General features: G+C 41.1%; 1 protein-coding gene across 1 annotated transcript in view; it reads left to right on the top strand.

Annotated features, from left to right (window-relative positions):
• Window positions 1-462: 462 nt before the first annotated feature.
• The window catches only part of BMERB1 (bMERB domain containing 1), a 158151-nt gene continuing 142993 nt past the window's right edge, over window positions 463-15620 (top strand). The window contains exon 1 of the mRNA XM_081556307.1: window positions 463-527. Within this exon, the coding sequence (XP_081412433.1) occupies window positions 512-527 (16 nt within the window). The 5' untranslated portion in view covers window positions 463-511. The remainder of the gene's footprint in view (window positions 528-15620) is intronic.

Genomic DNA, 15620 nt, shown 5'->3' with positions numbered 1-15620 from the left:
TATAATTTGAACGGTGAAGTGAAAATCACTCAGTCGTGTCCGACTCTTTGCGACCCATGAACTATACAGTCCAGGGGATTCTCCAGGCCAGAAAACTGGAGCGGGTAGCCTTTCCCTTCTCCAGGGGATCTTCCCAACCCAGGGATCGAACCTGGGTCTCCGCATTGCAGACGGATTCTTTAGCAGCTGAGCCACCAATTTGAACTGTAGTTTGATTCATTTCAAAACCCACACTCTTTCTAGAATTGTATGAACAGAATTGCCCTCAGCGGTGTGATAACAAGTATATGAAAGACACTACAGTGACACAAGGGAAGAAATGGTCAGTTCATGTGTGTGTGTTTGTGTCTTTTGGGCATGGAGATATTTCAGGAGAGGGAATAACATGCAGAGGCATGCAGTGACTGGCTTACAGTATATGCTGAGTAAATGCTTTGTGTTTTGCCTTACTTTGTGTTTCAGAAAAATTTGTATTGCCAGAGAATCGTAACTGGAGGATTCCGATATCTCCATGGATCTTCTTAAAGGTAACATAAGGGTTAGTTATCTGGGAGTTATTTTCAAAAAGCTGTCATTCTAAAGCAAAGTTGCACCGATTAATTTGGACATCCCTTCTGTACCATTCTCAGGAGCTATGTCAACTCAGTGTGGCTGCCTCATGCTCAAGTTGCCTAGGTAGCTCAGTCAACAAGTCCTGTTTCTTTAATAGCTTTCTTTATTGTCTTCCTGCCATTGTTTCAAGCCCTCATTGTCTCGCATGTAAAGTCTTGCTACTCAAAGTGTGGTCCCAGAACGAGCAGCCTTGACATCACTTGGGAACATCTAAGAATCTCAGACTCTCACCCCGGACCATCTGGATTTTAAGCACATTAAAATTTGGGAAGTATTTACGTATTTTACAGTTAGACTTTCCCAACTGTATCACTACCTCTAATTTTATGCCACCTTCACTCCTCCCTGGTGGCTCACACAGTAAAGAATCTCCCTGCAATGCAGGAGACCCGAGTTTGATCCCCAGATTGGGAAGATCCCCTGGAGAAGGGAATGGCTACCCACTCCAGTATTCTTGCCTGGAGAATTCCATGGACAGAGGAGCCTGGCAGGCTATGGTCCATGGGGTCCCAAAGAGTCAGACACGACTGAGCGACTAACACTTTCACTTTCCACTCCTCTGTTTCATTCTCCCAAGGACCACCAAATGACCACCAAATGATACTGACTGTATCTCCAATCTGCTAAAAATCAGTGATGAAAATGATTGTCCAAGGGTAGCAATCTTTTGAGCCCAAATTAGTTCAATGGGAGTAGAAGTAGAGAGGAAGGGATAGTCTAAGTTAATAAATTAAGATATTCCTAGGTAATATCAGCCAGATCTATAGGACAAAATACACATTTTCTGGTTTGGCTGACTGGCTGGAACAAAACTGTAACCACCCGTGGAAGGGATTTAAATTGAGGTGCTTTGGAGACATTTATTCTAGCGGAGCTGTGTAACAGAGGGATGCATCCCACACTGCCTGTGTGTCCAGTCGCTTCTGTCATGTCCAACTCTTTGTGACCCCATAGACTGTAGCCTTCCAGGCTTCTCTGTCCATGGGATTCTCCAGGCAAGAATACTAGAGTGGGTTGCCATTCCCTTCTCCAGGGGATCTTTCTGAACCAGGTATCGAACCCATGTCTCTGGTGTCTCCTGCATTGGCAATCTGGTTCTTTACCATTAGCGCCACCTGGGAAGCCCCATCCCTCACTATCCCTGGGCTATTGGTTCTATGATCCCCTGGATACCAACATCTGCAGATGTTCAAGTCCTCTATATAAAATGGTGCAGGATTTCCTTATAACCTACGCACATCCTTCTGTATACTTTAAATCATCTCTAGATTACTTATAATACCTAACACAATATAAATAATATGGAAATAGCTGTAAATACAGTGTGAATAGTTGCCACTGAGCAGCAAGTATACATTTTGCCCTTTGGGAACTTGGGGAGCTTTTTCTCCCAGGTATATTTATTCCGCAGTTGGTTGAATCTGCAGAACCTACAGGTACAGAGAGTCAAGTGTACCCATTTGGAAATATAAATTTGTGAACTTTTGTTTGTTGTTTAGTTGCCAAGTCAGGTCTGACTCTTTTGTGACCCTGTGGACGGTAGCCTGCCAGGCTCCACTGTCCATGGGATTTCCCAGGCAAGAATCCTGGAGTGGGTTGCCATTCCCTTCTCCACAGGATCTTCTGACCCAAGGATCAAACCTGCGTCTCCTGCATTGGCAGGTGGATTCTTTACCACTGAGCCACCAGGGATGCCCCTGTGAACATCCTTTTAACTCATTTTACCATTTAGGGTGACTCCTTTCCAGATAGCATCTAACCTGCAGAGGTGATGATGGAAAATTGAAGAAATTAAGATGGAGTCTGGATATATATAGTGAATATGAATACGATGGAAAGATTTCTTCCCTGGATGAAATACAATTGTGGAGTATCCCACAAATATCTTGCCTAGAAAATTCCATGGATGGAGGAGCCTGGTGGGCTACAGTCCATGGGGTCGCAAAGAGTCGGACACGACTGAGTGACTTCAATTTCACTTTCACGCTCACTTTCACATATATCAGTCCCATGTGTACAAAGGTGCTACTGGATGAATCCTACATGAAACAGGTTTAGACATTGTCTAGCAGTTGTTATGATATATTTATTTTAAGCTAGATAAACATCAGGGAGCATTTAATGGACTTTTCTGTTAACTCAGTTCATTCATTCATTCAGCAAAAGTTTGCTGAGTACCATGTGCCATTCGCCCCAACCAGTAGCGCTGAAGAAGCTGAAGTTGAACGGTTCTATGAAGACCTGCAAGACATTCTAGAACTAACACCCCAAAAAGATGCCCTTTTCATTATACGGGACTGGAATGCAAAAGTAGGAAGTCAGGAAACACCTGGAGTAACAGGCAAATTTGGCCTTGGAGTACAGAATGAAGCAGGGCAAAGGTTAATAGAGTTTTGCCGAGAGAACGCACTGGTCATAGCAAACACCCTCTTCCAACAACACAAGAGAAGACTCTACACATGGACATCACCAGATGGTCAACACTGAAATCAGATTGATTATATTCTTTGCAGCCAAAGATGGAGAAGCTCTATATAGTCAGCAAAAACACAACCAGAAACTGACTGAGGGTCAGATCATGAACTCCTTATTGCCAAATTCAGACTTAAATTGAAGAAAGTAGGGAAAACCACTAGACCATTCAGGTATGACCTAAATCAAATCCCTTATGATTATACAGTGGAAGTGAGAAATAAAGGACTAGATCTGATAGACAGAGTGCCTGATGAACTATGGACAGAGGTTTGTGACATTGTATAGGAGACAGGGATCGAGACCATCCCCATGGAAAAGAAATGCAAAAAAGCAAAATGGCTGTCTGAGGAGGCCTTACAAATAGCTGTGAAAAGAAGAGAAGTGAAAAGCAAAGGAGAAAAGGAAAGATATTCCCATTTGAATGCAGAGTTCCAAAGAATAGAAAGGAGAGATAAGAAAGCCTTCCTCAGTGATCAATGCAAAGAAATAGAGGAAAACAACAGAATGGGAAAGACTAGAGATCTCTTCAAGAAAATTAGAGATACCAAGGGAACATTTCATGCAAAGATGGGCCCGATAAAGGACAGAAATGGTATGGACCTAACAGAAGCAGAAGGTATTAAGAAGAGGTGGCAAGAATACACAGAAGAACTGTACAAAAAATATCTTCACGACCAAGATAATAACGATGATGTGGTCACTCACCTAGAGCCAGACATCCTGGAATGTGAAGTCAAGTGGACCTTAGAAAGCATCACTACGAACAAAGCTAATGGAGGTGATGGAACTCCAGTTCAGCTATTTCAAATCCTGAAAGATGATGCTGTGAAAGTGCTACACTCAACATCCCAGCAAATTTGGAAAACTCAGCAGTGGCCACAGGACTGGAAAAGGTCAGTTTTCATTCCAATCCCAAAGAAAGGCAATGCCAAAGAATGCTCAAATTACCGCACAATTGCACTCATCTCACACGCTAGTAAAGTAATGCTCAAAATTCTCCAAGCCAGACTTCAGCAATACGTGAACCGTGAACTTCCAGATGTTCAAGCTGGTTTTAGAAGAGGCAGAGGAACCAGAGATCAAATTGCCAACATCCACTGGATCATCAAAAAAGCAAGAGAGTTCCAAAAAAACATCTATGTCTGCTTTATTGACTATGTCAAAGCCTTTGACTGTGTGGATCACCATAAACTGTGGAAAATTCTGAAAGAGGTGGGAATACCAGACCACCTGACCTGCCTCCTGAGAAACCTGTATGCAGGTCAGGAAGCAACAGTTAGAGCTGGACATGGAACAACAGACTGGTTCCAAATAGGAAAAGGAGTACGTCAAGGCTGTATATTGTCACCCTGCTTATTGAACTTCTATGCAGAGTACATCATGAGAAATCCTGGGCTGGAAGAAACACAAGCTGGAATCAAGATTGCCGGGAGAAATATCAATAACCTCAGATATGCAGATGACACCACCCTTATGGCAGAAAGTGAAGAGGAACTAAAGAGCCTCTTGATGAAAGTGAAAGAAGAGAGTGAAAAAGTTGGCTTAAAGCTCAACGTTCAGAAAACTAAGATCATGGCATCTGGTCCCATCACTTCATGGGAAATAGATGGGGAAACAGTGCAAACAGTGTCAGACTTTATTTTTTGGAGCTCCAAAATCACTGCAGATGGTGATTGCAGCCATGAAATTAAAAGATGCTTATTCCTTGGAAGGAAAGTTATGACCAACCTAGATAGCGTATTAAAAAGCGGCGACATTACTTTGCCAACAAAGGTCCATCTAGTCAAGGCTATAGTTTTTCCAGTAGTCATGTATGGACGTGAGAGTTGGACTGTGAAGAAAGCTGAGCACTGAATAATTGATGCTTTTGAACTGTGGTGTTGGAGAAGACTCTTGAGAGTGTCTTGGACTGCAAGAAGATCCAACCAGTCCATCCTAAAAGAGATCAGTCCTGGGTGTTCATTGGAAGGACTGATGTTGAAGCTGAAACTCCAATACTTTGGCCACCTCATGCGAAGAGTTCACTCAATGGAAAAGACCCTGAGGCTAGGAAGGATGGGGGCAGGAGGAGAAGGGGATGACAGAGGATGAGATGGCTGGATAGCATCACCGACTCATTGAACATGAGTTTGGGTAAACTCCAGGAGTTGGTGATGGACAGGGAGGCCTGGCGTGCTGCAATTCATGGGGTTGCAAAGAATTGGACACGACTGAGTGACTGAACTGAACTGATGTGCCATTCAGTATTACAGCTCTGATGATTTGAAAATGAAGAGAACACATTTCCACTCTGTGAAAACACGTGAATTCTAGTAAGTTGTAGTACATACTTCTGGTGAGTATAACTTAAGTATGACATTTCTGGAGAGCAGCTTAATGACAGGCATCAAATGCCTTTGACAATGTGCATATCCTCTGATTTGGCAGTTTCATTTTAAGGGATTCATCCTAAGGGAATAGATCACATCTACAGAGGATGAGATGGTTGGATGGTATCACCGACTCAATGGACATGAGTTTTCGCAAACGCCAGGAGATGGTGAAGGACAGGGAAGCCTGGCATGCTGCAGTCCATGGGGTCGCAAAGAGTCAGACACATCTGAGCGACTGAACAACAACAATGTACAGGTGTAACTACAAGACTCTCCTCACAGTTTTCTTGATAATTTCAGGAAGTTGGGAATAACCTGATTGTCCTCAAAACTAAGGAGATTGCTATGTAAATTACTCTGCATGCAGCAGGAATCCAGTAGAGGTTTTTAAGCATAAAGTGGCATTGCGTGTGTGTGTGTGTTTTAAACATAATTTTAGAAGCAATGTGGATAATGACCTCCAGTGGGGAAAAACCCAGAAAAGATGTTTTTGTGCAATAGACTAGGAAAAAGGCAATGCAACCTTGAGCTAGAGCAAGGCAGTGAGGATGAAGGGGAAATTGGATTTGGGAGAGATTTCTGGGGTAGAATCTTCAGGATTTGTTGACTGACTATGTGTGAAAGAGTGTGAAGTATTCAAGAGTAAGGTGTATGTGTTAGTCACTCAGTCATGTCTGGGTCTTTTCGACCCAATGGTCTGTAGCCCACTAGGCTCCTCTGTCCATGGGATTTCCCAGGCAAGAATACTGGAGTGGGTTGCCATTCCCTTCTGCAGGGGATCTTCCTGACCCAGGGATTGAAGATGCCTTGGAGAAGGGAATGGCAACCCACTCCAGTATTCTTGCCTAGAGAATCCCATGGACAGAGGGGCCTGCAGGGCTACAGTCCATGGGGTCGCAAAGAGTCACACACGACTGAAGCGACTTAGCAGCACTTGTCCAAGGTCATGTAGCTAGTAAGTGGTGGAGCTAAGATGACAGCACTCAAGTTTCTTATTACTCTGTTATTGTTGTTCAGTTCCTCAGTCGTGTCCAACTCTTTGAGACCCCATGGACTGTACGCCAGGCCACCATGTCCCCCACTGTCTTCCAGAGTTTGCCCAAGTTCATGTTTATTGCATTGGTGTTGCCATTCAGCCATCTCATCCTCTGATGCCCTCTTCTCCTTCTGCCATCAATCTTTCCCAGCATCAGGGACTTTTCCAATGAGTCGTCTGTTCGCATCAGATGACCAAAATACTGGAGCTTCAGCTTCAGCATCAGTCCTTCCAGTGAATATTCAGGGTTGATCTCCCTTAAAATTGGCTGGGGTTTGATCTCCTAACTGTCCAAGGGATTTTCAAGAGTCTTCTCCAGCACCACAGTTTGAATACATCAATTCTTCAGCGTTCTACCATTTTTATGGTCAAGATCTCACAACCATACGTGACCACTGGGAAGACTATGGCCTTGACCATATGGACCTTCGTTGTCAGAATAATGTCTCTGCTTTTCAATACACTGTCTAAGTTTGTCATCGCTTTTCTGCCAAGAAGCAATCGTCTTCTGATTTCATGGTTGCAGTCACCGTCCACAGTGATTTTGGAGCCCAAGAAGAGGAAATTTGTCACTGCTTCCACCTTTTCCCCTTCTATTTGCCATGAAGTAATGGGTCCGGATGCCATGATCTTAGTTTTTTTAATGTTTGGTCTTAAGCTGGCTCTTTCACTCTGTTCCTTCACCCTCATCAAGAGGCTTTTTACTTCCTCTTCACTTTCTGCCACTAGAGTGGTATCATCCACATATCTGAGGTTGTTGATGTTTTTTATCACTCTACCCTACAGGTAATATTCTTTACATGCCCACTGACATGTCCCAAGTGTGTCTTGTGTTTATGTGTATTAGAAATTCATGACATATAATTTTGTTATAGAAATGAAACACTAAAATCCCAGATTTGCTTTATGAAAGTGATATCCTCTTTTCTAAAAACATAATTAGTTAATTAATTTAGCTGCACTGGCTCTTAGTTGCAACACTGGGATCTTTGACCTTCGTTGTGGCATGCAGGATCTTCAGTTGCATTGTGTGGGATCTAGGTCCCCAACTAGGGATTCAACCTAGGCCTCCAGCATTGGGAGCACAGAATCTCAGACCACCAGGGAAGTCCGAATGATGCCATCTTAAGATACTGATCACAGACGTTACAGATGGAACAAATCAAAAAGAAAAGAAATATACAAATGGAACAAGCCAATAAAATACGTCAGTTTTGATGAGAGAAGGAGCGGTGCTAATCCCAGCTAATCCCAGCTTGATGAGGTGTCTGATTCTGCCTGGGAATCTGCCTTGCTTGTGTAAGTGACAGCTGCTTTGCCAAACAGCTGGCATGGGTAGCTCCTGGACTGTGCAGGAGCCATGCAATGTGGTCTAACTGTTGCATTTTCCAGCCCTTCTTTGTGAATTTCTTTTACTACTTCCTGAGACTCCTCATCTGTGGAACTCCAAGATATTTGCTAACCATCAATTTGTGTATATGTGTGTGTGTGTGCTCAGTTGCTTAGTCATGTCTAACTCTTAGTCATGTGACACTATGGATGGACTGTAGCCCACCAGGCTCCTCTGTCCATGGGGAAGCCCCAGCCAGCAGTTTAGGAAAGTATTAATACTGAATAACACTGATCTCCCTGGAAGGAGTCTATAAACTTAGGAATATTATTATGACAAATGTAATGACTACCTAGAGCTGAATATTCTAGGATTCATGTAAGGATGATCTTAATATTTTAATGACCATAGCACAACATGGAAGCCAACTTTTAACTTCAAGTAATGACAACTATAGCATTAATAGTAATAAATGACATTTATTGAATATTTATTCAATGCCATGTGCTGTGCTAAGCATGTTTCATAATTCACCCTATTTTATAGGAAAGCAAACAGTCTCTTGGAGAGCTTCTGTAGTTGGTTTAATGTAAATAGCTACCAAACCTGGAGTCAGGATCTTCACTGAGACAGCTTGACTTTCAGCTATGGTCCTAACCTCTAGAACTTTCTTTTCTTTCTTTTTTTTTTTTAAAGAATTATTTATTTTTGTCTGTGCTGGGTCTTTGTTCCAGTGCACAGGCTTTTGACTGCGGTGGCTTCTCTCATTGCAGAGCATGGGCTGTAGACACTCAGGCTTCAGCAGTTGGGGCTCATGGGCTGAGTTGCCCTGTGGCATTTGGAAGCTTCCTGGATCAAGGATCAAATCTGTATCCCCTGCATTAGCAGGTAGATTCTTAATCACTGGACCACCAGGAAAGCCCTCTAGAACTTTCTTTTCTGAATCTTATTTCTTCTCATGCAAATCACAATTTCTAGAATTTTCACATTCTAGAAGCAACTCTTCTTTTATTTCTTTGAGACCGTGGGAGATTTTCTTTTCCCTCTGCATTGGGCTTTTCACTGGAACACAGATCAGTTCCTCTCTGGCTCTTCCACTGATTCTATAATCACTGTGTGTGACCAACAGGATGTGATTCAGCTGGAATACAAGGCATAGTGCCATACCGGTTATGAGAGACATTCCATTTAAATGGCTAGTAATTTCTTTCCTTGAAGTATTTCTGATTTTCTGAATGTTTTCCAGGAATCAACGAGAGACAAGGCTGATAAATGATATGCTTTAGTAAAGACTGATCCATTAGGAGAAATTGAGGCTATTGAGGGGGAACCCATTTTGTGTGAATAAAAAGAGCTTGAACAATATGAAAGCATCTCCATGCCCATGGCTTCCCCCTTTCTCCATGATTTAAAATGGAACGGAAGACATATCATGGGAACAGGAAATGATCCTCCTGATGTTCTTTCATGTATTCATTTGTACAATTGAAACTTACTCTCTCTGCCAGATGCAGAAGTATAGCTATAGTCCTCCTGACATATAACCTATATGCTAGTAGCAAAACAGCTAATTCACTAAAACCCCAGAATAATGCTGGCCAAAGTAGAGAGTAAGTGGGACACAGAAGTGTTGTAGGGGTGGGATGTTGAGGGTGGGAAGGTGTTTGCCCAGCCTTTCTGAATCAGGCGCATGTAATTAAGCCACTAATTAGGGGAATCACTGTCCTGGAATCACAGTCATTGTTTTGGAAATTCCAGTTGCCAAAGGACCTCAAGTGATGTCCATCAATATACACGCTGAGAGGGGATGGATGGAGTGGGAGTTGGCATCTGGGAGTAGCAGATGCAAACTATTAAATATAGGATGGATAAACAACAAGGTCATACTGTACAGCACAGAGAACTATGGTCACGATCCTGTAACATCATGGAAAAGAATATGAAGAAAACCCAGACAGGCTGCAAAGGACAAACACTGTCAGGTAATGCCAGATCCCAGGTAGGACCAGGATGGATCTGGATCGTGTGGCCAAATCCCTGGAATTCTCCACTGGTTGGCTGTACAGGCTGGCCTTAGTCATTTCATTAACCTCTTGACAATGTGTGTGTTCATGGCAAATAGATGCAGAAACAATGGAAACAGTGACAGGCTTTATTTTTGGGGGCTGCAGAATACTGCAGCCATGAAATTAAAAGATGCTTGCTCTTTGGAAGAAAAGCTATGACCAGTCTAGACAGCATATTAAAAAGTAGAGACATTACCTTGCCGACAAAAGTCTGTCTAGTCAAAGCTGTGGTTTTTCCAGTAGTCATGTATGGATGTGAGAGTTGGACTATAAAGAAAACTTAGCACCAAAGAATTGATGCTTTTGAACTGTGGTGTTGGAGAAGACTCTTGAGAGTCTCTTGGACTGCAAGGAGATTCAATCCCAAAGGAAATCAGTCCTGAATATTCATTGGAAGGACTGGTGCTGAAGCTGAAACTCCAATCCTTTGGCCAGCTGATGCGAAGAACTGACTCATTGGAAAAGACCTTGATGCTGGGCAAGATTGAAGGAAGGAGGAGAAGGGGACGACAGAGGATGAGATGGTTGTTTGGCATCACAGACTCGATGGACATGAGTTTGAGCAAGCTCTGGGAGTTGGTGATGGACAGGGAGGCCTGGTGTGCTGCAGTCCATGGGTTGCAAAGAGTCAGACATGACTGAGCGACTGAACTGAACTGAACTGAATGTGTTGCGATTTAAATGGTTAAATCCCACCCAATGTCTTTTCTTTGGATAATAGCTTACATAACTCAGTGTTTTTTAGTATATTCTAAGAGTTATTCAACCATTGTAACAATTTTATTATTATTGTTATTGTTTGGTTTGCATAAAAATTAAAAGGGTATTATTTGCAAATATTCAGAGAATACATGCTGTATATTCTCTACAGTACAGAGTAACACATCATTAAGTAAAGATTATCAAACTTTTATGAATAATAAGCTTTTCTCTCTTTCTTCAAGGTTTGTTTTCTCAAACACTATTCTTCCACCATAAGTAATATTGAAGCTCATCTAGAAGACTGCAGAGTAGCCCTTACTATAGTTACTCTGGATACATTTTTAAATGACAAAAACATGTCTTATATGTTGTGAAATAGCTCTTCAGTTGTAGAACTACTTTAAAACTATGCAAAAATCCAATTATTTTAGAATTAAACTGTCTAGAAATTTCCTTACTCTTATCCCAGTAATGTAAAATACATTAACATCTATTAAATTCAAATAAATCATATACTTAAAATTATATACTTATGACATGTAAATTTGTATTACAAGTTATATGAAATATGTAGCATGTAGTCTCTGAATTTTTGCAAATAATACCCTTCTAATTTTTATGCAAGAGTGCTTTTGTGTTTTAGTGTGAGAAATGGAGAGCTTCCCAGGTGGTGCTAGTGGTAAAGACTCCTGCCTCCCAGTGCAGGAGAATAAGATGTGTGGGTTCGATCCCTGAGTGGGGAAGACCCCCTGGAGAAGGGCATGGCATCCCACTCCAGTGTTCTGGCCTGGAGAATCCGCATGGACAGAGGCTCTTGGTGGGCTACAGTCCATAGGGCTGCAAAGAGTTGGACACAACTGAAGCAACTTAGCATACTAGAGCACAGTGAAAAATGGAACTTCTTTGAAATAATACAATGTTTGTTTTAAAATGCTGCCATCCTTGGTAAAACATGCTCTCGACCTTCCAGGACTTAGAATAGACCAGATGGCTCCTATTCTTATTCCAGATTTCCCCATCCCATAAGGTTTATTAAAAATTTTTTTTTTAAATTATTTTTGGCTATGACACGCAGCATGTGAAATCATAGTTTCCTGACCCTTGAGGGTCGAACCCTTGCCATTGAAGCTTGGACTCTTAACCACTGGACTGCTAGGAAAGTCCTGTCAACATCACAATTTTAGAATATTTTCACCTACAAAGAAACCCTGTACTCTTCAGCAGTCATTGTCTTCACCTATTCTCCCTCACCCCCAGCCTTAAGCAACCATTAACCTACTTTATTTCTGTATAGATTTGCTACAGATAGTGTTTTCTCTGTAGATACAGATTTTAGACAACTTATATAAATGGGATTATATAATTTATGGTGTATTATGGCTGCTTTCTTTCACTTAGCATAATGTTTTCAAGATTTATCCATGTTGCAGCATGTATCGGTGCTTCATCCCTCTTTATTTCCAAATATCACTCCACCTGCAGGAATATACCACATTTTATTTATCATTCATCAGGTGATGGACATTTAGGTTGTTGTCACTGTTTTTGGCTATTGTAAATAATGCTGCCGTGAACATTTGTTCAAGCAAGTTTTTTTAAAAATAATTTTATTCATTCGTTTACTTTTGGCTGTGCTGGGTCTTCGTTGCTGCGCAGGCTTTTTTCTAGTTGTCGCAAGTGGGGGCTTCTCATTGCGGTGGCTTTTCTTGTTAAGAAGCTCGGGGTGTAGGTGCGCCGGCTTCAGTAGCTGTGACATGTGGGCTGAGTTGCTGTGGCTTCCGGGCTCTAGAGCGCAGGCTCAATAGTTGCGGCTCATGGGCTTAGCATGTGGGAGATCTTCCCTAATCAGGGATCGAACCTGTGTCTCCTACATTGACAGATGGATTCTTCACTATTGGCCCACCAGGAAAGCCCTCAAACAAGTTTTTGTGTGCACGTATCTTTCACTTCTCATGGGTCTATACCCAGGAGTGGAATTGCTGGGTCATGTGATAACTGTGTTCACCCTTTTGAGAAACTGCCAGACTGTCTTCCAAAGTGGTTGCACCATTGTACATATCCACCAACAACGTATGAGGGTCCCAGTTTCTCCACTCAAGTGTCATTTTGATAGGTTTCTGCTTTGGGCTTGGACACTTTATTTGGTAAATACCCAAGATATCAGAGCTCAAAACATCAGCCAGCACAATGCAATAATAATAACAATAACAACAACATTGTACTGTCATGCAGTATCTGATCTAATCATCACAACAACATCATGAATTAGACAATGTCATTAGAATTTTAAAGATGAAGAAAGTGAAGCTTAGAGAGATTGTGACATGTCACACAGGGTCACACAGCTGGCAGGTGGTTGACCAGGGCTTGAACTGAGATCCTCCAGATTTCAAAGCCTTTATTTTTGAAAACCATGCTATTCTGATAAGCTCAGTGTCATGGACATTTGAAATTGTCAACATGCTGGATAAAGTATCAAACTATCAAGATGATATTGCATTATTTTCTCTTTCAATCAACCTAAATGACAGTTGTAAAAGTATGCTGCATTGGCCCCTGCTGTCCTGGCTCTTTGTAATCATCTAGCATCCCTCTGAGTCTTTGGCATTCCCAGCAGAGCAAGGCACAGAGCCAGGATGAGAAGCCAGGGCTGGAATAGCCACTTAATTCCATGCAGATGGTTACTTCAGCCAGTTATTGAACTTGAAGCATTATCACCCTGAACTAATGCAAACAGACAGGCTTCTAGGCACCACTGTGGCACGGATGGTTTTGTCCTCTAAGATTACAGAATTGCATTACTCACACAGTCTTAGGAATGGAATTTATTCATTTTTGAATGATAAAATGCACAGTATGAGTTTTCTGAATTTTCTAACCGCCTATATAATAACTGAATTTATGGTGGTTATAAAATTCAGAAAATTAAGAAGGAATACGTCTCCCACAAATCTCAACTCTTAGAAACAACCGCTTTTAACATTTTCATGCATTTATTCCTTGTCTTTTTATTTTTCATGCATTAAAAACATATTGATTTTTTTCCCTGATTATAAAAGTAATACATATATCTTGTAGGGATATTGGAGAATTCAAAGAAAACATTATTTATTACCTGGATGTTCATAGGTAGTAGCAACAATTTGGCATATTTCATTTCAGTGTTTTATTATATACGTGTATATATGTGTGTGTATATGAACACATTAAAAAATTGGGATCAAGTATTTGTTTCATTTTATTTCTACAATTTTTATGAAATACTAGTATGATCAAGATCACAGTGTACACTTAGCCTTAACCAAAGATCAAGAATAACAATGCATCCTTTCTATTACAATTTGTATTCTACTTTTCCTCTGGTGCTCTGATTAACATTGTGTTATAATGGTTTTTTGCCATGACATTTCAAACTCTCTGTGAATATAATTTTTTTTTTTAGTATACTGTGTTCCATTGCTTGCGTTCCATAATTTATTTAGCCATGCCTTTTTGTAGGATATTAGATTTGTCCTAGTTTTCCCACATTTTACATAAATTGTAAGAAATATCCTTTTGGTAAGTATTTTTTGTTGCTGTTGTTGTTCAGTTGCTCAGTTGTGCCTGACTCTTTGTGACCCCATGGACTGCAGCACCCCAGGCTTCCCTGTCCTTCATCATCTGCCAGAGCTTGCTCAAACTCATGTCCATCGAGTCGGTGATGCCATCCAACCATCTCATTCTCTGTCATCTCCTTCTCCTCCTGCCTTCAATCTTTCCCAGCATCAGGGTCTTTTCCAAAGAGCTGGCTGTTCGCATCAGGTGGCCAAAGTATTGGAGCTTCAACTTCAGAATCAGTCCTTCCAATGAATATTCAGGACTGATCTCCTTTAGGATTGACTGGTTTGATCTCCTTGCAGTCCAAGAGACTCTGAAGAGTCTTCTTCAACACCACAGTTCAAAAGCATCCATTCTTCAGTACTCAGCCTTCTTTATGGTCCAGCTCTCATGACCATACATGACTACTGGAAAAATCATATATTTCTTAGGTTAGATTCTCAGGGGTTGAATTATTGAGTCCAATAGGTCTGGCTAGCTTTTCTTCTTCTTGTTTTTTTAAAAAATCATGAACTATTTCAACCTACAGAAGAGTAAACAGCATAACATGACAAAGTTCCCCAAAACTTTTATTTAGTTTTTTGTATTAAGATATAATTTTCACACAGTAAAGGGCATATATCTTAAATGTCATCTCTTCCTCCTCCTCCCCTAAGTCTATGTATTCATACACACATCACACTACATCATCAACCAGATGATACATTTCTAACATTTCAATAAGCTCCCCCTCATTTAGTTTCCCATTCAGTACCACCTCAAAAGTAAGCACTATTGTGACATTTATCACTATTGATAAGTTTCATGTGTTTCTGAACTTTATATGAATGGAATTATTTAGTATGAATTCTTCTGCATCTGACTTCTTTTGTTTAATGTTAAGCCTGTAAGTTTCATCCATTTTGTTGGTAGTAGTTTGACCTTTCCCACTGTTGTGGCTATAATCTCAAAAACAAAATATAAACGTGTTAGTGAGAATGTGGAGATGTAGGATCCCTCATACATTGCTGGTGGGAATGTAAAATAGTTCAACCACCATGGCAAAACAGTTTGGAGGGTACTTAACAAGTTAAACATGCAATTTACCACATGGCACAGCAATTCCACTCTTCAGTATATACCCCAAAGAATTGAAAACAGATACCCAAACATATACTTGTGTACAAATGTTCATATGGATACGGTTCACAGTAGCCAAAAGGTGGAAACACCCAAACATCCATCAGTGGATGAATGGATAAACAAATTAAGATATATTCATACAATGATATACTATTTAGCCATGAAAAGGAGTGAAGCACTGATACTGGCTACAACTTGGATGAACCTCAAAAGCAGCAGGCTAAGTAAAATAAGCCAGATATAAAAGGTCACATGTATGATGCTATGTGAAATAACTGGAAAAAGTAAGTTCATGCAAAAAGAAAGGA

This window comes from Giraffa tippelskirchi, chromosome 13 (assembly GCF_054371585.1).
Source record: "Giraffa tippelskirchi isolate mGirTip1 chromosome 13, T2T-mGirTip1v1.2.pri, whole genome shotgun sequence".
Lineage (NCBI taxonomy): Eukaryota > Metazoa > Chordata > Mammalia > Artiodactyla > Giraffidae > Giraffa > Giraffa tippelskirchi.
This window is presented reverse-complemented; position numbering and strand designations above follow the sequence as displayed.